This window comes from Xenopus tropicalis, chromosome 4 (genome assembly GCF_000004195.4).
Source record: "Xenopus tropicalis strain Nigerian chromosome 4, UCB_Xtro_10.0, whole genome shotgun sequence".
Taxonomy (NCBI): Eukaryota; Metazoa; Chordata; class Amphibia; order Anura; family Pipidae; genus Xenopus; species Xenopus tropicalis.
Genome location: NC_030680.2, coordinates 31,556,792 through 31,582,308, shown reverse-complemented (window position 1 = coordinate 31,582,308; position 25,517 = coordinate 31,556,792). Strand labels below are relative to the sequence as shown.

The 25,517-nt window shown below is 42.2% G+C and overlaps 4 protein-coding genes across 9 annotated transcripts; 2 read left to right on the top strand and 2 right to left on the bottom strand.

Moving 5' to 3' along the window:
* Nucleotides 1-105: 105 nt before the first annotated feature.
* On the top strand, nt 106-12,271 carry tm7sf2 (transmembrane 7 superfamily member 2). 4 transcript variants are annotated; one of them, XM_012960553.3, is made up of 12 exons: nt 131-210; nt 2,712-2,802; nt 2,895-2,979; nt 3,262-3,458; nt 3,989-4,043; nt 5,437-5,631; nt 5,776-5,879; nt 8,196-8,315; nt 8,400-8,568; nt 8,887-8,967; nt 10,204-10,326; nt 10,476-12,271. In XM_012960553.3, the coding sequence occupies exons 3-12, from the start codon at nt 2,922-2,924 to the stop codon at nt 10,634-10,636; spliced, it is 1,263 nt and encodes a 420-aa protein (XP_012816007.1). In that variant the 5' UTR covers nt 131-210; nt 2,712-2,802; nt 2,895-2,921; the 3' UTR covers nt 10,637-12,271.
* Nucleotides 12,272-13,374: 1,103 nt separating this feature from the next.
* On the bottom strand, nt 13,375-15,037 carry znhit2 (zinc finger HIT-type containing 2). The gene is given in 1 exon segment (NM_001005625.1): nt 13,375-15,037. A coding segment is annotated over 1 exon segment (1,551 nt). The 5' UTR covers nt 14,964-15,037; the 3' UTR covers nt 13,375-13,412.
* Nucleotides 15,038-15,189: 152 nt separating this feature from the next.
* sac3d1 (SAC3 domain containing 1) lies at nt 15,190-17,964 on the top strand. Of its 3 annotated transcripts, none has more exons than XM_002937503.5 (3): nt 15,190-15,393; nt 15,809-16,441; nt 17,071-17,964. In XM_002937503.5, exons 2-3 carry the CDS (start codon nt 15,838-15,840, stop codon nt 17,589-17,591), a joined length of 1,125 nt encoding a protein of 374 aa, XP_002937549.2. In that variant the 5' UTR covers nt 15,190-15,393; nt 15,809-15,837; the 3' UTR covers nt 17,592-17,964. The 3 variants fall into 3 exon arrangements, with proteins under 3 accessions (XP_002937549.2, XP_031756474.1, XP_004913726.1); XM_031900614.1 differs by having other exon boundaries at nt 15,199-15,348; XM_004913669.4 differs by having other exon boundaries at nt 15,199-15,430.
* Nucleotides 17,965-20,530: 2,566 nt separating this feature from the next.
* fau (Finkel-Biskis-Reilly murine sarcoma virus (FBR-MuSV) ubiquitously expressed) lies at nt 20,531-25,455 on the bottom strand. Its single transcript, NM_001005136.2, has 5 exons — nt 25,416-25,455; nt 23,403-23,485; nt 23,062-23,206; nt 21,666-21,721; nt 20,531-20,688 (listed from the first exon to the last, which is right to left on the bottom strand). The coding sequence occupies exons 2-5, from the start codon at nt 23,475-23,477 to the stop codon at nt 20,563-20,565; spliced, it is 402 nt and encodes a 133-aa protein (NP_001005136.1). The 5' UTR covers nt 23,478-23,485; nt 25,416-25,455; the 3' UTR covers nt 20,531-20,562.
* Nucleotides 25,456-25,517: the final 62 nt, after the last annotated feature.

Genomic DNA, 25,517 nt, shown 5'->3' with positions numbered 1-25,517 from the left:
CAAGGCCTTGCATGGCCCCACAGCCTGCGCCAGGTCATTGGCTGCTTAGTTATTAGCCTCCTCTCTATTGGATGAATTGCTGATGAAATCCGTACCCCTATTGGCTTTTGTGAATAGTGACATTGTAGGAAGAGGAAAACAGAGAGGCGATGCCAACATTTAAAGAGACAGGGGTGTAAAGCACAACTAGTCCCGGAGAAACCCTTTCAGGTAAGTGTGTGCTGCACATGTATGAAACTATGTGATACTACACAAAAAGCAGGATTTTATCTATCGAAATCCCATTGTGCACTGTCACAGTATTAAATAATCATGCCGGGGTTACTCTGCCTTTAGTTGTATAGGAATGTTTCATACTGACAGGTCATCCGACTTCCCTTTAGATATAGGGGTTTAGCAAATAATGAATCTGTTGTACAATGCTACACATTTTATTGACATTGCTGCTGCCCTGCTGTGTGCTACTTCCTTATATTGGTCTGTGTATCACTAATGGTTTCTTGGGTGCAGATGTGATTTTAGAATAAAATGTTAACTTTGCCTTTAATGCAGCCATAATAAAGAACTACAACCAACTGGTATTAAAATAAGGGGATCTGGTGGACAAGGAATGGCCCATTTATATCCAATTCAAAATGCATATTAAAAAATGATCCCTGAATAAGTATATGGCTTTTAAGTAGCCTTAAGGTATGGCAATCCATTTTACAGAAACATTTCTTATGCAGAAAACCCAAGGTCCAAAGCATTCTGGGTAATAGATCCCATACCCATGACAGTGGTAGGGCAGTAATATATTTCACAGAACACAGTGTGGAGGGACCCATAGTGACAGTGTCATAAAAGGTTTGCACAGTTCAGTTCACATCTGTGAAGACTGCTGATGCCAGCAACATGGCAGCTCCCATCTCTGTATATACATACAGCTATACAACGGGAATGTTCTTTGAAAGCAAAAGAATATCTGGTAACTTTTTATTCTGTATGGGTTTCTATTTCCCCTTAATGGCGATCGGATAGCAAAATTGGATGCATAACTGGGAGTGTATAGCCACGTTCAGTGGTACTTACAGTTATTGTAGGCAGTGTGCATTATCATTTTCTGTGTGTGCTTGTGCTATAACTTGTGCCAGCTGCGTAACAACCCTGCACCTGGTCCCCATCAAAAAATCTTCGGAGGGGCCCAGTGCACACAGGTATTTGATCGTCCCCCCATCCCCTTACTGCTGGCACACTTGTGCACGCACCTGCCCACTGAGGCTAGCGGGGGGCCCAGACCACGGGACCATCTCAATTATGGGAGCCAGGTCGAGACTGAGATTCAGAATAGGCCCTGGCATTTCAAGTATACATAGGCCTAAACTTCCCCCCACCAACCCAATAAGCAGTGACTGTCTATGGCACTTACAGCAGCACCGCCGACATTTGCCAGAAACTACAGATTGCCAGTTCGGTCCTGGTGGGAGCCAAGTAGTATTCAGAGACCTGCACTGGCGTAACATGGTTAACACTGGGCCCCCCTGCAAATAAATCTTCTAAAGGGGCCCGTTACGAACAGTTCCTCCTCTCCAAGCCCAATTGTGTCACACCTATGGGGCCGCAGCATGACGTGCCAAAAAAGTGCGCCATTCAAAAAAAGATAGCAGAGGAGAGGGGGAGGAAAGACTGCAGAACAGCAAACCCCATGGGTCCAGGCCTCTCTGATGTAGAGGCACCCCAGCGACTGCGGGGTCTGCTGTATAGCTAATTTTACCACTGGAGACCTACTAAAAGAGCTGTGATGGCAGACTAAGACTCAGGATCACCCTGCTGATCTGAGTCCTACAGGAGTTGCTTGCCAGCATTCAGTGGCATAGCTACCACGGGTGCATGGGGTGCACATGTGGACTTATGACTGGAGTTAGGGCTGGGCGATATACCGTTTAATACTGAATACTGGTGTTTTTTTTAAAAACTATATTCATTTTTCAGATACCGCAATACCGGGGTGTCAGGGTACTCACCCGTGCGGCCCAGTCTCGCGCGCCTCCTTGCGTGCGCGTGCGCGCGTCCCGTTGTCCACGGGATGTTGCACACGCGCGTCCAGGTGCGCACGTACATGTCAAAGCGTGCACGTCCGCGACGCGCTGACGGCGCCGGTTCTAGGCATGCGTGGGGGGTATTTAAAGCTATCAAACGCCTCCTCCTGTGCTTTGTTGTCTGCGGCCTTGCCTGGGAAACTAAGCCTGCCTGATTTACCTTACGACTGATTTTCAATACTGCAGTAATTATTCTCTAATTTATTAGAAAATGGGGTTAACACCTAATCATGCATGGAAAAAAAAAATACCGTCAAATACCGTGACACCGATATAATTTTGAAAAATACCGTGATATAAATTTTTGGTCATACCGCCCAGCTCTAACTGGAGTGTTTAATGGTAGGGTGGTATACTCTAATCCAGTCCATTGTTCAATTTTCAGCTGGAATGTTCTCATCTGACAGGCCAGAGTAAGTATGGAGCAGTAGCGAGTGTGTGCATGGGGTGCAATTGCACCCATAGAGCCTGCAAGGATTGTTGGAAAAGAAAGGTACATACACTGGCGTTTGTCTGGTGGGTGGAGTTGTTCAGAGGGTGGGGGGCCAGTCGAGAGGGTCGGGGGGCCCAGGCGGAAATCCTTGGCCTGTGCGACCCTAATTATGTTGCTAACAGCATTTTGTGTGCCTTAAGGTATTTCCAATGCATCTCATTCTGGAAGAAGTCTTGTAGCACATGTGTGCTTGAATGGGGTAGCAGAAGATGCAGAAATCATGGCAGGCTGGTTGGTTTTAGAATGACTTTAGTTCTTATATATTTAGAAAATATTGCTGATATGTATTTAACATAGTCAGAATATACTTGTTTGTATTACAGAGTAACTATCTGGTAGAGGAATTAAAGATGGCAGACAAGATTAAAACATCACGTACTAGTGAACTGGAGTTCGGTGGACCACTGGGTAAGACAGAGTTCATCTGCGGAGTATTGGATTCTTGCCATTGGGATCCAAAAGAACTAATACAAGTATGGCACACCAGTACAATTATTACCTAAAAACATGAACGCTTGGACTGTTAGTCTATAATCCAGGTTTAACATTGTCCATAATGGGAGGTTATGTGGAAATTTGCCTTGTAGTTGGTCATTGCTGCTTTTATGAAGAATCTTTGCACCAGCAAAATGCCATTAGATTTTGGGCACAACTAAAGTATATAAGTAAAAAGGTTTTTCTTTCCCGCAGGAGCCCTTCTCTTACTCTTTGTTATGCCTGGAACTGTCTTGTATCTTCTGGTGACGTGTAGCACAGAAGATGCCAGTGTACTGCGTGTACCAGGCCCTTGGCCCGCTTTGGACACTTTGTGGGACCCTTTTGCAGTGATCTTGCTGCTTTCCTGGGTATCTCTGCAGGCTGTGCTGTATATGCTGCCTATTGGAAAGGTATTCCATGTAGAATACGTATTATGTGCTTGTGTAAAGAGTGTTATGGGGTTATGTAATAAAAAGCACTAAGTTTGCCCAAGAGTAGTAACCAATAGCAACCAATTAGCAGGTAGAATTTACTGAACAGCTGTTGAAGTAAACATCTTATTGGTTGTTATGGGTTATTGCCACTGGGCAACTTAGTGCCTTTTATTACGTAAGGGGGCATGAGTGCTATCCAGGGTTTTAGTCTTGAAAAATGTCTAATTACAAACTGAAAGATGACTAGTTTCTAATAAAATGTGCACATTTATTCCTAGGCCATGCAACTTCCTCTAATTATATGTGTGTCCTGGCCAGTGATTTATAATCTGGAGCCAAACTGTGTTAATAATTCTCACCCCTGATGTGTTTCTAAAATATATAATAAGAGTATAAATATTGTATATATTATAAGAGTAAAAATATTGTAACTGTTGCATACAATTAAACTATGCTGTGTGTGGCTGCTTTTCTATGCATTAAGTAATTCATTTTGCTATACACAGGTAACAGAAGGAATTACTTTAAGAGACAACACCCGTCTGAAGTACAGAATCAATGGTAAGAGGGTTATGCCTAATAACATATTACAGCATTCTTATATATAGTACTCTACTGGTCCAAACAGTATGAAGACACTAACAGAGATCAGGCAGCGTACCAAGGCCAAACTCATTAACCCAAGTTTTGTATGATCTTAAGGCCAGCTTCAATTTAAGCGGATCTGAAGCATGGCAAAGGGTAAATTTGCAGAAGTGCTCCCTGAGAAAATTTTTTTCTTAGGAACAAGAGGAAAGTTGAAGGCCTGGTGGCCAAGGGCTTAATTCTTTATAAAGAGGAAAGCTCCAATCAGAAGCCAACTGTGAGTTCACTGTGCAGGGCTTTGGAGTGAGCCCTTTGATCAAACCCAGAGCACCATTGGGCATTAGCTTCAAACCCCATGCCAGTACTGTCAAAAGACTTTGCTGGGCTGTTGTACAGAGCTTCAACCGTCCAAAGCCCAGCACAATATACTAACAGCTGGCCATACATGTAGGGTCGGATGATCCTGTCCAATACTCATAGTACATGGATATCAGTTGGTCTGGACAGATTTGGAAATCTTCCTACACATTGTATTTGCTGCAGTTCCTCTGCACATCTTGGTGTTTGTTCATTTGGGCTGTCAACTTAAACAAACAGAACAATGAAAAACAGTTATACCAGGTAGGTTGCTTGAGTTTGGCCCACATCAATCTTATGCCATGCAGCAGGGATCCCCAAACTTTTATACCCGTAAGCCACATTCAAAAAGGGTTGGAGAGCAACACAATCATAAAAAAGGTTCCTGGTGGTGCCAATAAGAGCAATTGTTGGCTATTTAATAGGCCCTAAGTGTACTGGCAGCCTACAGACAGCTCTGTTTGGCATTATACTGGGTTTTTATGCAACCAAAACTTGCCTCCAAACCAAGAATGAAAAAATCTGTACCTGCTCTGAGGCCACTGGGAGCAGGAATGACCTGTGTATGGCCACCTTAAGGCTAATATCACACACTGGATTTTCCATGCTTCTATTACTCCTTGGAAAAGGCTATTTTTATCCTATTTGTCCCTAATCCTTGTTATCCTCTTCCAGCATTTCTGTCACTTCCAGGGATCAGTCATAGGAAAGGCACCCAAAGCCACCTATATGCTGAAAAAAAGAGAATGTATAATATGCATTTTCAGGTCAAAGGAACATTTGAGCAAATACAATATTTGGGTGCAGAGTTGAATCAATAAAATCTATGTAGTGCAGTGTCGGTGAGAGACTCCCACCGTGACAGGATTTTTTTGCCCCATGTCACATGCACCAACAGTAACAGAGCTGGCCTCCTTTTCACCCAGTTTATGTCTGTAATTCAGTTCATGGCAGCCCCACTCACCAGTGGTGCCAGGGTAGAGACCCTGCTTAACCCTCTCTTTCCTTGCAGCATTACAAGCCATGATGGTGACTGCGCTCATAGCTGCAGGAGCAGTGATGTTTGGGTTCCCGCTCTCCTATGTTTATGACCATTTCCTGCAGATGGCAGTGGGAGCAGCATTTATAGCTCTAATTCTCAGCATTTTTCTTTATGCCAAGTCCCTTGCAGCCCCTCAATCAGCACTGGCACCAGGCGGGAATTCAGGTACTCTTCCAACTTGGGAACAACATTGTCATTATTTCTGTAGCTTTGAATTACTTATGTTTTTGTTTCTTCTCTCTCCAAATCCTAGCAGTTTTACCTACAAATAATAACTTCCAATGTATGGCAATATATTCTCTATTTTAGGTAACCCACTGTATGATTTCTTCATTGGACATGAATTAAACCCCAGGATTGGCTCCTTTGATTTGAAATATTTCTGTGAGCTTCGCCCTGGACTCATTGGCTGGGTGAGAATCCCAAATTCTATTCCTGTTCTCATGACTATCCTTGTTGCTCATTCTCATTATACTGTGTTTAAGTGGTTCTCTGGCAGGCCCTGACTGGCAATCTGTGGGTTCTGGCAAATGTCAGAGGGGCTGCTGTAAGATGGTGGGAGGCTGTTAGTGGGCTGGTGGGGGGCTGTTTGGGCCTCTATATATTTGAAATGCCAGGTCCTATGTTGAATCCCAGTTCAGGCCTGTTCTCTGTTGCACCCATCAAGAATGCTTTGAGGTTTTCCTCATTTAGGTGATAGAACTGCTAATGTGGTCCCCAATCCGATGGGAGAATCAAACCTGCCTGATCAACTCCTAGGCAACTTTCAGCCTCCTACGAATTGGCAGCTTAAATCTGCCAGTGGGTTTTTAATTTAATAATATAACCTACTAGGCATTCACTATCCTGGGCAATATTGCAAACCTTGCAAATCACCTCCAGATACTTCTATGGCAGTCATCTAAAAATGCTAATACAAGGTATTTAAGTGATTGTTGCTGAAACAATGTTGCAGTCTGGATTTTCAAGCAATGGACACCTAACTAGCCCTTTCAGGTGATTAACATAGATGTCAGTGGGGTGGAATTTAGACAATTTGGCAGCATATATCCGGCTGTATATTTCTGACATGTTTACCTGGTTTGTCAATATATTATGCATAGCTTACTTTGCTTTACTCAAATTTGACTGCCTTCTGGCCAGTGCTGAGACTGATGCCACAAAGGGTGGATTTTCAGCCTGCAGAAAAGTGCAGACTGGAAATCAGCCACCATGTGGCATTAGCCTAAGGGCTTTACTAAATACTCATAACAAGAAATTAATAAACTAAGCTGCAGGAAATTTTGCTTCATATTTCAAAGAAAATTTATAGGGGAGTGAAAAAAACACTACAAAGTTTACTGCAGGCCTAGTAACCCACAGCAACCAAGTCAAATGTTAGACAATACATCAGTAAATTATACCTGCTTTCTTCCCTTACTTTCTTGCATTCATTCTGGAGCTATCCTGTTTTCCTCATTATAGGGAGATTTCTCAGTATGGGTTATAATGCTCTGCAGCCACACTACAGGGCAGTCACCATATTTGTATATGCCCATTCAGCATAGGTTAGGTTTGAAGGTTCGGGGGCAGCCTGAAGACCAGTTATTGCCAAGGGATACTTGGGTGCAACAGAATAAAATGGAACCAGTTGGCTCATGTATTTAGGCAAGATCAAACTTGTGTCTGAAATGTGTGCTGAGAATGCAAAACATATGACACACTCAGACAAGAGGTGAATCCCCCCCCAGACATGTTTTTTAGATTTCTGCAGTTACGCCATGCCTTTAGTATTCAATTCCCCGCAAGGCCACTAAGGGTAGCGCAAACAGCCATGGAGACCTATCTCCACAGACTGGACCTGTCCAAACCTCTCTCCTGGTTTTACACCATACTGTCTGCCTCAGGCCCTTCCCCTCTGCAGAAAGCCAAAATCAAATGGCAGAGTGACATACCGGCGCTCGACAAAGATATGTGGTCGGATGCCCTTAAGCAAGTGACAGAAATATCAATCTGTATGAGGGACAGATACATTCAGATAAAATTTTTAAACAGAGTGTACCTAACCCCCTACCGCCTGGCCAAAATTTATGAAAATGTGTCTGACCAATGCCCCAAGTGCAGAAGCGATGTTGGCACTCTGATCCATGTTTTCTGGTCCTGCCCAGTGATACAGAGATTCTGGGGGGAGGTTCTACAGTTCCTCAATGAGAAGCTTGCCTTCCCAAACATACGCTCCCCTGAACTCTGTCTGCTAGGACTAACCGGTGACCTGCACCTCCACCCCTACTCTAGACTGTGCTATTTGCAGCTGCTTTACTACGCTAAGAAATCCATTCTAATGCACTGGAAGTCTCTAGATCCTCCTCCTCTCCAATTTTGGCGGAAATTGGTGGATGATTCCCAGTCAGAAACTGACCTATCTAGCTAGAGGGTGCCCGGAGAAATTTAATGCCGTATGGGGCTCGTGGCTGGACCTATAAATTTGGTGATTATGGAGGATCATTAGCCCTGTGCAACCAGAACTGGTACCTTAGCCTCACCCACCCTCTTTTTTCTGCTTATCTCTCCTCTCTACTCTGTTTTTTCTCTTGTTCAAATTGTTTGTAAATATAAAATATGCAAAATAAAATCTTTAAAAAAAAAAAAAAAAATGAAATGTGTGCTGAAATGCAGAGCAATGTGCAAAAACACACCGCTGTGTAAGACCCCTAAATGATGTACTGCCCCTTCCTTCTCACTTTCCACAGTGCCTAATAAACCTTTGCTTCCTGATGAAGGACATTGAGCTTCGTGGCTCCCCATCTCTCTCTATGATCTTGGTGTTTGGATTCCAGGCTTTGTATGTTGTAGATGCCATGAAGCATGAGGTAAATCATTAGCCATCCCCTTACCTTTCCTTCTTATCCAATCAACCCTTTCGTTTTGATTTCCTTTCTTATATCTTCTTGCAGGAAGCCATCCTCACTACAATGGACATTGTCCACGATGGATTTGGTTTCATGTTGGCTTTTGGTGACCTGTGCTGGGTTCCTTTCACCTACTCTCTGCAAGGATATTTCCTAGTCAGGCACCCTCAGGAACTGAGCACTTATGCTGCTGTTGGCATCATCCTACTAAACGGTTAGACTGCTCTTTATAGAGGTTAGCCTATAATTGGCTATACCAGTGCTTCATCTATTTCTTATTTGTAGTATTGCATTTCTTATTAGGCAATTCCTATTTCCTATTTTTTTTGTTTTTCTAATTATGTAGTGCCTTTTTGACTTTTTTTTGGTCTTAATACTACTGGTCTTAAATACCACTGCATTTATCGATAAATCGTGTCCTTTAAAATGTATTTACAAAAAATATATAACTGCACTTTTCAAACCCATTGCATAAATTGTTAATCATACACATAAAGGATTAAAGGTAAAAAGACCCTTTATTCTTATCCAGCTGTGGGATATATCATTTTCCGAGGCTCTAACTCACAGAAGAATGCCTTCCGAAGAAATCCTGCCGACCCCAAAGTAGTTGGTGAGAGCAAATGATTTGATAAATACATCTTTCTTTTTATTAGAGTTTTCATTGTACAGGTATCGGACCCCTTATCCGGAAACCCATTATCCAGAAAGCTCCAAATTACGGAAAGCCTGTCTCGCATAGACTCCATTATAATCAAATAGGATTTTTAAAATTGATTTCCTTTTTCTCTGTAATAATAAAACTGTACCTTGTATTTGATCCCAACTAAGATATAATTAATCCTTATTGGATGCAAAACAATCCTATTGGATTTAATTAATGTTTTATTGATTTTTTAGTAGACTTAATGTATGAAGATCCAAATTACGGAAAGACCCCTTATCCGGAATACCCTTGGTCCCGAGCATTCTGGATAACTGGTCCTATACCTGTAGTAGGTGGGGTGTATATTTTCTGTAATTTAGCAAAAGGGATATTCCAAGTCTGGGTATCTGGCCTTAGCACAAGAGAAATCATAATCATATTGTAATTTTAAGGGTTAGAAGCTTTTACACTAATAACTCAAAAATAATGGCAATAAGCTTGCCATACACCTCATACCTACCACTGACAAGATATAAGACCATTTTGTGCCAATTGCATCTTTGATAGTACATCCACTGCATCTCCTCTGCAGGCCCGTACTAGCAATCTGTAGATTCTGGCAAAATCCTGAGTTACTGCTGTAGGCCTAGACAGTCACTATTTACTATGCCTGTGGTAGCTGTTGAGGCCCAAACAGCTACCACAGGCCCAAAGTGTTCCTAAAATGCCAGGGTGTATTTTGATTATCAATCTGGGGGTGCCCCTGCCTATAGCAGCCAACCTGTCTAAAGGCAAAAATCTGGTTGATAGGTGTTACTGTATCTGGACAAGCTTAGTGCCTTTTATTACATATGGGGGTTAGTAAGTTCCCACCAGCTGTGAGCAGGTAATAAGGTTGATATCTACTAACAATTCTAGTGAGGCCGGTAGTGTATCTTCCAGAAAATGTGGCAGGGCCACAACTGCAGCAGGTCTTTTTGTTGGGTAAAGGGCTCTCCAGGAGTATAGAGAGCTTAGTCCTAATGATGTGCAGTATCAAAATGTATGAGAAATAGCCCCAATACCTTCAGTATCTTATAATACTACTGTCTGTGTTACTCTTCCTCATGGGTTCTGTCAAGTTATGGAATCTTTTATACAAGTGCCATAGGGAACAATATTTTAGTTTACTAAAAGTTTTTTGTATGTTTCTTTGTGTTTCAGGGCTTGAAACTATCCCTACAGCAACCGGAAAACGTCTTCTTGTGTCTGGTTGGTGGGGCCTTGTTCGTCATCCAAATTACTTAGGAGATTTAATTATGGCTCTGGCATGGTCTCTACCCTGTGGTAAGTTGCTTTTAGAGAATTGATTTATAACAAGGCTCTGTCAGTTATATGTTTTTCTAACAATATTAAATATTATGTATCTAATGTCCTTTAAAAAGAAATTATATCTATTAATTCCCTAATTATTATAATAATCTTTACTCCCCCAGGACTCTCAAACATCCTGCCATACTTCTATGTCATCTATTTCACTGTCCTTCTGGTGCACCGGGAGGCGAGGGATGAACACCAGTGTATGAAGAAGTATGGAGTCGCCTGGCAAGAATATTGCAGAAGGGTTCCCTACAGAATTTTTCCTTATATTTACTGATCTACTCTGAACTCTCCGCTATACCTCTGTCCCATTTGGGCCTGGTTCCACAAACAAATGTTTTCTGCTGAAATGTTCTTGTAAGCTGCGTTCTGTTGCTATACACTGCTTTCATTTCTGCCAGTTAATACAGACAATATAAAACAGAGGACGTAATGAACCCCCAGGTAACATACAGCTTAATCTAATGAAATCATTGCTATAATGACCAATACTAATTAGTGTCAGGTCACATAGTAAAAAAAACATGTATTCAGGTACAGGGTTATTCTACATGTCCATGTGCTACTTTGAAAGGAAAAACCTGCATCTTATAAGAGAAAAGCCTGATTAAAAACTGGTACCTTAATTGGCAGCATGCTTGTGCTACGCACGAATGAAGATGCAGAAGTTATCTTCCCATTCAACTTCATGTACAATTTCATACATATAGGATTAGATATTTTACATTGATGCACTGACTTTTTTTTTTTAAACAAAATAATTTGCCCATGTAAATTACTTTTAAGCTGTCTATTCTGGAGTGGATAAAGCTGGGGCTGTCCATATTCTTAATTTATCTGACCCACCTCTTGCAGTCATTCAGCACCTATAACTCGCTAATGATCTACATAGTAAGTGGGGTTGATAAAAGACACATCCATCCAGTTAAACCTTTCATGCATATAAAACCTGTCTAACTACTAACTGATCCAAAGGAATGCAAAAAAAAACCCCTTATAAAGCCGCTTTAATTTACCTGAGGGGAAAAAATCCTTCCTGACTCCAGGTTGGCAATTGGACCAGTTCCTGGATCAGCTTGTAAACATATGCCCATATGGCTATTCAGATTTGCAGTTATAGCTTTCCTACAGCATACTACACAGGGGCAACTGGTATAAATTTACATATATCCAGTTTGTAGTCTATGGAGGTGTCAACAAAACCTGACTAAATTTCTGCCAAAAAACAAAACCAGTTCTGTCATTTACTGTGTTAACCCCTTTTCCACGCCATTGGGCTATAATCAGTGCAATATAGTGCCTTATTTTAATCAAAAAGTATAAATCAAAACAATTTAATTTCTCATTTGTTCAGAAACATTTGCCTTCCACACTGTTTGGGTTTTATTATCTTTATATGGCATATGCCTGAAGCCTCCCTATTTTTTAGCAGAAATGAAATCATGATGAAGTGCATTACCTATATATTTCTCACATCTGTTCAATAAAATGCTCTGCCCCTAGTGTCCTATACAGCGTCCTAGTCACAAATTATGAAGGAATCAGTGATGGCAGTGTTTTGCTTAACATTGAGAAGTATAACAAGTACCCTACTGGCATTTTCCCCCTGACCTTGCAGTTTACAGATCATTCTCTTACAAGTCTGTTTCTTAGATTAGGAACACCTAGGACCTTGGTGCTGATGGGAAGAAAGTGTCATTTCCATTGTATACATAAAGTAATAGGACAGGCATGAAAATTAATGTTAAAGGAAACTGAATGGGTTTTGATGCAATTTTATATAATGTGTGTATGGGAAAAGGGAGTGGTATTGTGTGCATCAATATACAATCTTAATTTAAATTTTCTATGAAAAAAAGAATGTTTGACCTTTTTGTGACAAATTAGAATAAAGAGGATTTTAGAATGAAAATGTATATTTGTATTTATAAAAGGCAGGCTGCCAAGAGCACATTTGCACTGAAGGCAGTGAGCGACAAGCAAACTGCCAGTATTGTGTTGTGCTTCTTTTATTGCATCAAGGGGTGAGTCCATATAAGTCATAGTGGTTCTGTGAGTTATAATCAGTTGTGTCCAGCCTTTTGCAGTCTGAGACTGGAGGCTTCACAAACCTGACTTTGCAAAAGTTGTGTTAGTAAAGTGTGAGATAGGATCTGTGCAAATCTGTGTGCCTTGTGTGGGTGCTGTTAGCTCACCCAGAGGAACTGCACCAAGGAAAAAAAAAACTAAAAGTAATGAGACATGAGGCCAAACGTTTCTGCAATACAGAAGGTAGGAAGGACCTGCTCATCAGCGCTTACTTATAGTTCTAAAAAGCAGGACCCTCTTACCTGTTTCAGTCAGTATGTTAGTAATCTGTACGTCTTTTGTGTACATCCATTTGTGCAGCACTAGACAATCTTGGCACTTTAATTATACTTAAGAGGAGAAATTAGGTAGGGGGATATGCTCCCAGCAGCAAGGAATCCTTTTGTGGGTTGAAGCTCCTCTTTGTCCTTTAAAGGTATCTTGAGGGCTTAAACTTGAACTCAGAATGGATTACTCTGCAAATAGTGCTGTTTATTGATATTACTACAAATATAACATAATTTTCATCCTGGAGTTCCCCTTTAGGTTAGAAAAAAACAACTATAATAAAAGAGGCATCTACCAAAAATGGAGATTTAAGGTGGCCATACACTGTAAGATCCACTCACTTTGTGAGGTCGCCAAACGATCGGATCTTCTCCTAATATGCCCTCCTACGGCAGGCATAGGTACCGTCAGTTCGGGGAATGCATCAACGAGCCAATTCAATCCCTGATCCGACGTAAAAAAATCAAACCAGCCCAATCAAGATCTGGGAGATTTCAGGACAGATGTCGTCCCTTTGTTAGTGCCTAATCGGTCTAAAGGACCAATATTGGTAGCTGCATTTTGAAAAACATTTTATATTTTTGATAGGGGCTAAAAAAACATTTGAAGTAATTATGTTGTTTATATTTAATACAAAAATAATTTAGAGAGTTTTTATTCTCAGTTTTCAAAATATTTATTAGGGAAATTGCAATAGATCATGTTTTATCTTTGTCAATTTCTTGTATTAATGCCTTTTTTTCTGGAGGTCTCTTTCCACCCCAGGCCTTTTGCAATCCTTGTGATATCTCTACCACCCCACTAATATACTGGAGATGCTGTTTGTGTTCAGTCAAAGTTTCCTTGTACAAAGTGGGCAAGCGCTCCTCATTCTCATTCACCCATGCTGCTAAGAACAAACACTTCTTCTTGGCATTAAAGGTCACCTTTCTTAGCTCATCATTTTCCAGAATCAGCTTACGTGCTCTCCCTAGTGCTCGACTTAAGTCGGCAAGGGCAGCCATTGCATACCCTTTGCTTTCTTCACCCAGTAGGATGTGAGCTGTAGCTTCAATGGCAGCAACTGCTCCTCCCTCTAACCCTCCATACAGTGGGTCAGAGGCAGCACGCACAGCGCTCTGTAAAGCATGTGCCGTTGAGGGATACACAATTATTGAAGTAAGAGCACTAGAGACTCCCAAAAGTGTTTCAATGAAATCCAGCAGCAAATCATCCTCACAAATATCCCCATTGTGCCTTAGAAGAGAGAAGGTGTATCCATAAATGACATTCACCAAACTGTACTGTATTAGGGGAGAAGGATTCTGACTTAGTGAAAACAAAGGTGGGATAGATTTCAGAGGTGGGGGTATGTTGGAAAGTCTTTGGGGGCTATTTGCTTCAGGGTATCCCATTAAGGCTCTGCTTTGTTCAGAATTCCCTTCCTGAATCCCAGGACCATTCTCTTTCAGTCGCCTCGCTTGGTGACTTGGTGGCTTGGAATGAGGATTTGTTGTGAGCTCTTCTTTATCCCCCCCTGGAACACTGTTCTGCTCTGTACTGTCCTTTCCCTCTGAACCCCTAGTTATACCAGTTGGGAATTTGGGGTCTCTTGCTGCATCCCAGTTCTCTTTGACTGGGTCCTCTTGGTTTCCATCATCAGAGTCCCCATGTGGCTTCTTCTGGCAGATTCCTGGTTTTAGGGGACTTTCTACTCCTTTCCTAGGTACACACACATCTGGAAGTTCGGTTATAGAAACAGATTTGCTTGTTTTAGTTCTTTCCTCAACCTCCCACCAAGGGTTCCACTTTGGGACTAAAGCTCCAATGTCGCCACTCTGTAACAGCCTGTTGAAGTCCTTCTGTTCACTGGGGGTGAGACGGTTCCACAGATTGGCCGCCTCTTCTCCCAAACTGTCTATTCCATCCAGGCCAACAGCATCGTCTCCAGCTATCGCCTTTTCTCTCAGTTTCACCAGCATTTCCTCCACCTGCCGCTTCCCTGCGGCCCCGGCCTGCTCCTCCCGCAGCATCTGCAGCACCGACTCCTTGTAGAAATCTTCCGAACATGTCTGGTGCCTCGGTCCCCTGTAACAAGCGAGGCTGCAGTAAGGACTATTGCACCGGGGGCACGTATACCTCCCGGGGTTGGACAGGCACAGAGCACACACTGCAAGCCCTTCCTTGCCAGATTCCGTTGCAGGGCGGATAACTGGGGTGGGCGAAGAGCTACGGCCCGGTAACACTATCTCAGGCGTGAATGTTTCCATTATTAAACTCGCTGGGAGATCAGCATTGCCCGAACCAAAGTTCTAAAAAACAGCCTTAACCAAGCACATGTGTGGGAAAATCCCACTAACCAATCAGAATTCTAGAAACAGGGAAAGCTGTCGCATGGTAATACGTAGTAAATCTGCGCCACCTCAATGACGTCTGAGCGACGTCAAAATCGCTTAATTGTAATGCAAAAAAAAAAGTTTGCGCGGTAACGCACTGCCAAAAGCAATCCTATCCTGATATTTTTATTAACCAATAAAGCGTCTCTGATACAGACTTACAGAGACCACGTGACAAAGGCGCTTCCGGTTTCCGGACATGAGATTCAACTAAAAGAGTATTTTTAATAGACTTGGGTCCCCGCTGGATAGCATTTGAGTAGGCTTCTTGCACAGCATGGGAGACGCGCATTTTCCACATCTGGTAGTTAACGTTGTTTCCCTATGAAGGGTTCTGGAAGGTAGAACGTAGCCCTGAGGCATTTAAGCATCTGATACAATCCCAGAATGCATCTGTCAGCTCCAAATATTTACTAATGGTTTCTATAGTTACTTACCTGTGCTATTTTTCTATAGTTAGTGTATCCTTAGGCTTATTCCCATGATTTATTATGTGGAAATGTCACAGTAACAAGAGTCATGTTGCCATAAGTTTTCACTCAGTGGTTTATGATGTGATTTGCTAGGGTTGCTGATTGTTAGGTCACGGACCCAAGTTTGGTCCAATGTACAGGACTAAACTGTATGGGGATTTGTTTCTTGGTTAAGCATTATAAATATAAGCTATGAAGGAATGTGCTTTTATCTTGTATTTACTTATTATATCCTTACCTTTCCAGGCACTACATGTGATCTGTGCTTGATAAATATGGACCAGTCTTCGACCGCACCAGTTGGCTTATGCCCAGATATGTGTCCTAGAAAAGAGAGGCAAGAGCGGGAGAGACAAGGGCTGCTGCACCATTTTGAGACAACAGATGGGCAGAGAGCAAGAAGGGGACGCAGAGGAAAAGCAAGCATGTGTGCTGATCCAGCTAAGACTGTTAAGGAGTACAGCCGACCTGCTGCAGGAAAGGAGCTCTCTTCTCCATATGATATCCGACCTCCTGCTGTCTTGCTGAAAACAGTGCGTTACTTGTTGATGAAGGTGTGGGATTCTGTTAATGAGATGGATTCAGTTAATCTCTCCGAGGCTTACTGCTTTGTGTTTGACCGGCTACGAGCTGTCAGACAAGATATGACTGTGCAGAGGGTCCGGGGACAATTAGGAGCTGTTGTGTTGGAGGAGAGCCTGGGGTTCTTGCTCTGTGCCCCGTACCTTGTGAGGCATTTGCCTGTCGAAAGCTACGATGAAGTTTTACATGCAACCCAAGTGCGGGAGAGCTTCGCTGAACTAATGGAATGCTACAAAGAGGATGTACGGCATCCCAGGGAAGCTGAATTTCAGGCTTTGCTTCTGCTTTATGATCTTGGTAAGCTCCTGATATTGCTTGTGGAAGGGCATAGGGATACTTGGTACTTTTCACTTGCCAAATATTCACTGACTTTCTATCACAAAGCCGTGAACAGTATCGAAGTTCTGCAATAGAAAGTCTCCAGGCTGGTGCATGTATTTCTGTAAAGGAGCTCCAGCCTGAGAAAGATTTAATTCACTGAGTGGTACTTTACATATTGGTACCTCCCCTTTAAGGTCTATTATACCTTAGTGTCATTCTGTACAAACTATAAGAAAACCTAAGGTCTTGTCCCTGCTGTGGAGAGCTTACCCATCCCGGGGGTTGGGCCATAAGAAATATGAAAGGCTGTGGCCAGCCATCCTGAAAATGGCAGCTTAAGTAAGGGTAGAATAAGTTTTGTAAGCGAAGACATAAGGCAAACAGGAAGTAAAATTAAAAATCACCGCTATTGTCCATAAACAACAAATGCAGGCCTAGCGAACATGTTTTATTTAAATGCCACCAAAGGACAGCACCTGCATAAAGGACCATATTGCATGTAATGCGTATCAGAAGATGACGGTGGCACTAAAAAGGGGTTACCTTTTTTTTTTTGTATATCCAGTTAGAAACTGAATAAAACAGCCATTACTATTCTTTTGCAGGCAACCTGGATACCATGAACAGGGCCCTGAAACTCCACCATCGAATTGGTGATGCCCCACAGGTGCGCCTAGCAATGGATGTGAACCGGGCCTACCTAGAGTGCAACTGGGTACGACTGTTCCGTCTGTTACATCGGCTTGACTGCTTACAGTCTTGTGCTTTCTATCGCCATCTAACTACCTGCCGGGACAAGAATCTGCGAATGCTAATTCATGCATACAGCAGCAAGAACTGCCGCTTCCCCCTGGATCTCCTTGCTAGGCTAATGGCAGTGGATAGCCAGGAGACTGTTGCTGAAATGTGTAGGAGGAGAGGACTGTCCCTGGCTCCTGGTGGCCAACTGGCAGTGGTCTTTCTTAAATCTTCATTTAAGGACGTGGTCCCAGAAATTCATGGGAGAGAGATTTTGCTTGTGGAGCGGAAAAAAAGAGAACAAACTTGGGCTGGGGTTATGATGGGAGAAGAGGAGACAATGCCACTAGCTCACTCTCCTGAGGAACTGCAACATGAATGGCATTGAGATTTTATTGTGATATGTCTGATATGTTGGCTACACACTGGTTCTTCTTTCACTTTGAGAGATTTCTGAGCAAATCGTATGAAGATTTTTGCATGCGTGTTCTCTTAGGGTGATTGATTTAACTAAACCAATGGTGTTTAAAATAAATAAAAGCAGATGTCCCAAAAAGTGCACATACCAAGTCATTTGCCGGTTCAAAAAAATGTAATTCTTTGTGAACCAATTCAAACAGTTCTGAAACAGTCAGGGATAACAGGAAAGGCAGTGAGATTTTTATGTCTGGCGCTCATAATTATTTTAAAAAGATATATACAATGTATTGATAACTATTGCGTATTTTGTGTTTTTATGATTCTGAGAGACTGTTAGGGTGCCTAAACACAGGTATTTTATCATACGTTCCATTGTGAGCAAATGCATGGGTTAATGCAGTCCAATGCTTTATATATAGTATGTCATTCCACATCCAGTCAGTGGTTTCAAACAGTAAGTACATACAGAACTGGGCTGCAGTAACTCATAAATAGGCAGAGGGAGCTTAATGTGTGGCTTAAACATTGGTGTAGGGAGGAGGCTTTGGGTTTCTGGAGAAGTGGGTGGATTTTTCAAACAGCTACAGGCACTTTGCCAGGGATGGGGTGCACCTCGATGATGGAGCAGCTGCTTTTAGGGGGGGGGGGGAATGGGGGAGGAGTCTTGCTTGGGGTACTGATAATGGCAGGGAGGACCATAAGTTGGTACCAGTATTAAAGGAGACATATCCTATAAAAAATAACAATGTACCAATGAATTATACTCCTCTAGATATAGGATTGTGCTTTAAAAAGTTGTGTTTCTGATTTATTGAGAAATTCCCCCAAACCCCACTAGCCCCGCCCATCTGTGCCACTTCCTGCTGGCTGAATTCTCTGGATGAGCTGGGGAGCCGGCGGCCCTCCATACCCTGCACTGTAGGATAGGAACCAATCAGCAGCTAGGCTGACCTGATAGGGAACTGAAGTCTGTCTGTGCTTGTGTGACTGCAGGGCTGTGATTGGCTCTCCCCCTCCTACTGTGCTTCTGGCAGGGACCATTAGGACACGCCCACTTTCCATTTCACACTGGACAGAGAAGTGATAGGATCTATAGGGAGCTCCAATAAAGGGGCCATTGTTACAGATAGGGTTAATGTTTAGCCCAAAGGAAAACCAGCACCGTATATTATTCATGATTGCCTACAAAATAAGCGGTTTTCCCCATTTATCCAATATGTCTCCTTTAAATATATGTTTACAAAGGCAAGGAGTCTGGTAAAATAGGAGAGCTGGGGGTGCTGTCGCTGGAAAGGAAATATGATGTGATTGGTGTTGCTGAAACGTGGTTGAAAGAGTCACATGACTGGGCAGTTAATATCAGAGACTATATTTTGTTTTGGAGGGACAGAGGCAATAGAAAAGGAGGAGGGGTGCATCTGTTTGCTAAGCAGGAATTAAAAGCAAATAGAGAGTAATGATGGCAAATGAGGGAGCTGAAGCCTTGAGTTAAGCTTTTTACAGATAGTAAAGATTCCACCAAATTAATGGTAGGGGTATGCTGTAGACCACTTAATGTAAGCTAAGAGAAAGAATCTCAGCCCCTGTTGCAAATAGAAAAGGTTGCTAGTCTGAGGAAAGTGATAGTAATGGAGGATTTTAATTACCCAGATATTGACTGGAGCAATAATACAGACAGGACAGTAAATGGGAACAAGTTTATAAACTTGCTGCATAACTTTATGTCACAGGTTGTTGAGGAGCCAACCAGGAACCATGCTGTACTGGATCTAGTGATCTCTAATGACCCAGAATGTATACCAAATGTGGTTGAACCCCTGGGTAATAGTGACCATAATGTTGTCAATTAATGTTTGGTTTAAAAAACTTGTTCATTAATAACTTAGGGGAGGGTATTATAAGTAATAGATCAGTGTTTGCAGATGACACAAAACTCTGCAGCCCAATTAATTTTGTCCAGGATGTGGCATCCTTGCAGCAGGATCTTGGCAAACTGGCAATCTGGGCAGCTAAGTGGCATATGATGTTTCATGTGGATAAATTTAAGGTCATGCAACTGGGATGTAAAAAGCCACTTATACCCTTAATGGGACTGCACTAGGCAAATCCATAATGGAGAAGCACCTTGGAGTCCTTGTAGATAATTAACTTGGCTGTAGCAAGCAATGCCAGGCAGCAGCTGCAAGGGCAAACAAGGTTTTGAGCTGTATTAAAAGGGGTATAGATTCATGGGAGGAGGGGGTTATTCTTCAACATTACAGAGCGCTAGTAAGGCCACATCTAGAATATGTCATGCAATTTTGGTCTCCAGTGGTCAAATGGGATATTATTAAGTTAGAGAGGGTCCAGAGAAGGGCAACTATACTGGCAAAGGGTATAAAATGTCTCAGTTACAAAGAAAGACTGGCCATGTTAGGTTTGTTTACACTGGTGAAGAGTCGCTTTAAGGGGGGATAAGATAACTATGTATGAGTATATAAGAGGATCATATAATAAACACTTTGCTTTATTTACCAGTAGGTCCTTCCAACTGACACGAGGGCACCCATTCTGATTAGCAGAATAGCAGTTCTGTCTAAATATTCAGATAAAAAAAAAAAATTCTGAATAGCACGACAGATCATAATTCACTTTCTAAAGCAACTACATGGCAATTAACCAGAGCCCCCACACAAAGATTAATACAAAACTTTCTAAAGTTGGTAATACTGGCAGAAGAGTTGCCTTTTTTACTTTTTATAAGGACAATTACACAGTCAGGTCCCTGGAACATGAACTTTAGAAAAGGGAGCAGTAACCCCAAAGCCTCCATCATGGTACAAACAAGAAATAACAGGTAATATCTCCAGAGAAGCAGAAGAGAAAAGGCTGAAGAACCTGTAGGCATTAAATCACCACAAAAGAGTCTGAGCTTCAGATGTTTATTTAACTTTGTTCATTTAAGAGTTGGCATTAGGTCCCTTCTTCTTGCCAAAGGTGGGTACCACATTGACAAAGCGCCTGTTGTACTGCATGCGTCTCTTGGCCCGGCCAGTCTTCTTTTTCTTCTTCTCTTGCTTGGCCACCTGTGTTAAATACATAGCTAATTAGTAATGCAGATTTTCATTACAGGGCAGCTCATAAATCCTGCCAAGTCCTTAGAAGGTCTGCTCTTTCAACCAGAGGTTTTTATTTTTTCCAACAGAGCAATCTGTTTCTTTGCAACAAATGACAGTAAAATACCACTGGCATTTTATATTTCAGTGCAAGTGTTTTATCTTAACATTCTAAAACAGTCTCAGGAGTCAAGATTTTATTTTAGCACCAGGCTACAGTAATGTTTAGGACACATTGTGGTCAAATGTATCCAGACACCACTCACCTTCTGGCAGAGATAAAATAATGCACTCACACAGGAAGTGTTTAAAACAGCATATTTTAGGGGAATGGGAATAACTGGTGCTGTTTAGGCAAAGACCTTTATTTTCACTGAATCCAAAATCTAACATTACAAGCAATTAATTTCATGCCATCTTAAAAAGCTAGGGGAGGGCCCATTTCCATTTCTGCAAGGTCTGCACAGAATGGGTTTGCTGAGAAAGTAGTGGAAGAACCTGCCTGGCATGCATGAACACCTAAACGGTGAATTGGAACACAACTGCTAGCCAATATTCATACATATACAATATTCATACAGCCGAATGGAAGTAAATCCCCCCCCAACAATGTTCCACTATTTAGTAATTAGCCTTTTCCAATAGTGGCCATCACCAAAGCAGAAAAAAAAGGGGGGGGGGGAGAGATACATTTTATCCTTTGGGTTTGGGACCATGTCCGACGGGTAGGAATTAAAATACTTTTGGTAATATATGTTAGTGCTGTAACTAACATTTTGGTTCTTCATTTGGCCTTCTAAGGGTTCTTCATTTTGCAAATATTTCCAGTTTAACAATTCCCTGGTCCAACTGTTCAGCTAATGTACACAGACATTTATGAGGTACAGCAAATCACATGTGAGTGGCGCAGCCAGGAAGTAAGCTTTCCAATCATGCTAAAAATATACCTTTGGAGTTTGGCCTCGCACTTTTCCGGCACGAGCGAGAGAACCATGGACTTTACCTATGGTTGAGAACCATAACATAATAGGATTAAAATGCAAGTCTTACAAATAAAATATAAATGAAACTCTTGCTACATGGTCGAAGGCTTATGTAAAATTAAACCTGCCCCCTCATTACTATAGCAGTCCATTAAGTGTCCATTTTTTGAAAGCGGTTTACAAATAAGCATCATGCACCCTATAGGCTATTCTCTATTTCTAAATCAGACAACTTGGATTTGTCTTTAGAACCAGAGTAAGGTTTTGGCCTAAATTACCAAGACAGCTGACCTGAGTGATTAAAATTTTCTACAACTGACAATATGTACAGACCCAAGAGCACACATGCGGCATAATGCAAACCATCCACCCCATAAATTTCTTCCATCCACACAGGTTGTCCTCTGCTACCATCAGACCACATTTGTCTGTTTCCCCGTGAAGGGTTTGTATATGTTGTGGTGGCCAGGCACAAAGAATAAAATCAGTATGACCGTTCAGCCATGATAAAATCTAAACAGAACAAATGCACTGACTCTTGTTTTAAGGACTTATACAGCTAAACGCAAAGATTTAAAGATGTTTTATTTAACTTTACAATTTCTGAAGCCAAAATGTTCCCCTTATTTGTTCAATAGACAAACTTGGAGCCAAGGCCCAGCAGCTTTGAGTTGTGTATTTGCTCTCACAGAAACTAAAGTTGTACTGTACAATGACTAGTGGGCAGGTGACCCTTGCTGCTAGTAGTTTGTGATGCTGTTCTGCTACACCTTCTGTTGTTAAAGGAACAGTAACACCAAAAAATGAAAGCTTTAAAGTAATAAAAATATAATACACCAGTTTTACCAGTGCAGGGCAACAGTGCGTTTGCTACAGTAACACTACTATAATTTATATAATACGCTGCTGTGTAGCCACGGGGGCAGCCATTCAAGCTGGGAAAAAGGAGAAAAGGCACAGGTTACATAGCAGATAACAGATAAGTTCTGTAGAATACAATAGTGTTTTATCTGTTATCTGCTATGTGCCTGTGCCTTTTCTCCTTTGAATGGCTGCCTCCATGGCTACATAGCAGCTTATTTATATAAATTATAGTAGTCTTTCTGAAGTAAACACACAACTTTTACCAGTGCAGGGCAGCAGCACATTATATTTTAGTTACTTTTATATACTTTCATTTTTTGGTGTTACTGTTCCTTTAAGGAAAAATAAACCACATATAAAAAATAAACGATCTGCTTTATTATACAGGTACAGAAGTTAAATTAAGAGGGTACTATTTTGGCCTTCCTTTCTCATTCATATGTCAAACAGAGGAAAATGTGAAAGAATTTCAGTTTTAGAGAAAAATGCTACCAACCTCCCAACAGCCGTGCAACTATATCCAAGGTGCTGAGATCACATACGCCGCACTGCTGCAGGGTATGTTCCTCAGAAAGTGGGGAGCCAGCAAGGACAACAACCTGATCCTCAGAAGGGATTCCCTCCAGAGAGGAGATTTGATCCTAAGGGGGGGGTGGGAAAAAAAATAAAATTTAGTGTTAAGTAGTTGTTACTTCCAAAACTTCACACAATTATATGTCATTGCTTTAGTGATTAATAAATACTAGTCGTTATAACTTAGACACAACTGACTACAATGGATAAAGGCTGATTTTTTTCCCCATCAGATTGTGGTCTCTGTGACCAACTCCCACGTACCTTGATCTGGGAAATAGTCTCCTGTCCGGACACCTCTAGGGTGTGCAGACTCTGCCCTCTGACAAAAAGCTGCATCTTTCAAGCTGTAGTACGAGAGAAAATTATGAGAGAAAATTAACATTATAGAACAGCAGTAAATATGCTGACTAATGCTTCACACTTACAAGACTTAAAAATAGTATGACGTAGAACAGTGATATTCTGAAAGAATTTGCAATAGGTCTTCATTTTTTTGTGGTTACTGAGTTATTTCTGTGTATATTCAGCAGTTCTCCAATTTAAAATATCAGAAGCGATCTGGTTGCTACAGTCTAATTTACATAGTAACCAGTGGTTTAAAGAGGAGACATATGGATAGGAGAGACCTGAATAGAAACATCAGCAATAAAAAAACAAGAAAACTGCCCAATAGTGTCTTGGCTGCAGGGGTCCATGACCCCCATGTGTAAGCTAGAGAGTCAGAAGAGGGAGGCAAATGAAAAACTATACAACACAAATTAACTACAATCAAATTGCTAAGAACAGGACATTCCATAACATACTGAAATGAACTTTAAAGGTCAACAAACCCAACAAGTCTAAGCACCTCCTATACATGATAGTTGAAATTATAAGCCTGAGAGTTTCAGGACAAAAAAAACCCTTTCCTTCAAAAATAAAACAGGATTGCAAATGGCTGCTATCAATATAATAAAGAATTTTTAGGTGGAGTAGCCCTTCCCTTGTACACAAGGCTTGTTGGCCCTCACTGCACACTGGTGAAACACTGACCAGCTGGCCGCACAGCTCTGTGGGTTACATTTACAGCCACTAGCAGAATGCAGCCCTTTAAAAATGCCATGGGAAACAGGTCCAGACAAATTCAAAATTGCCTCTGCTCACATGCTGATCAACAGCCCATAGAGTGATTATGGGATCTCACAGCAGCCCTCAGGTATTCACCAAAATTTAAAGACCACCAGTCTGAGCCTGACCAAAAGTGCGTGAACACCGGTACAAATATCACCTGACAACTGTCAATCCATTTTCCCTGGCCCCTTAGTACCTAAGCAGGAGATGCTGGAAGGATGAAAGCAGATGTACACAATAGTCCATACCCTATCTACATGCCTTATATACACTGACAAATCCTCGCACACCATTGTGGCATCACCAGGGCAACATTTGCAAGACACAACAGTCAGCCCCCTTAACAATGAATTAATGCAATAAGCAAAATGGCACTATTATAACGCAAAGATCCATATATCTAGATATATATATCTCTTATAATACAGACTGGACTGCCAACCTGCACCCACTGATTTCTCATCAAACAAGTTTGAATCAAAGTGCCTTTAGCTATTGGGTTAAAAGCTGGGGGTGGGGGGTTAGTATGGGCCAATCCCATGTAAAATATTTATGTTGCAGCCTGGTTTAGTACAGTGCTAATGGCTTTATGCCGTATCCCAATGCCACCAATAAGGCTACAAGCTCACATCCCATCATTAGATTGCTTCCCATACAAGTGTGAGGGTGGGGGCTGCCATGTTGCTTGATATTTGCACATCACGTGGGCAGAGTGCAGGAGGCGCAGTGGGAAGCAGTGAGGGGCATCAGTGTTCCCATCCCTGTACAATCAGCAGCCGGGAGTCAGGCTGTTACAGCCGGGCAGAGGGAACGGCACTTTGCAAACACAGAGCAGGAGCCATTAGCCCGGATTCGCCCATGTGGCGGCGGGATTCCCATACGCACTACAGGGAGTAGGCTTCCAGCGGCGCCCCCTAGCCATTCCTAACGGGAAGCCCCACACCCGGTAGGCCTATGGGGAGTTCTAGTGCTGTGTAGTACAGGCAGCAGTGCAAAGTTAGGTGCGGCGGTAACAACTGTGACAAGAACGTCCCAGCGCTCTCAGCCTGCACCTGACTGCACAGCAACACCGCAGGCATGACAGGCAGCGCCATGCTCCAACAACTGAGCAGCCAAAGGGGCCTTAACAGGCCTAACTAGAATATCCCTCCCGCATGTTCTCACCGGCCTCTCGGCGTCTCTCAAAATGGAGGAAAGAAAAGAGAACGAGGCGGTGCCGCGCACGCTTTTAAAGATAGCACATGAGCGCGCACGTAGTGTTGGCGA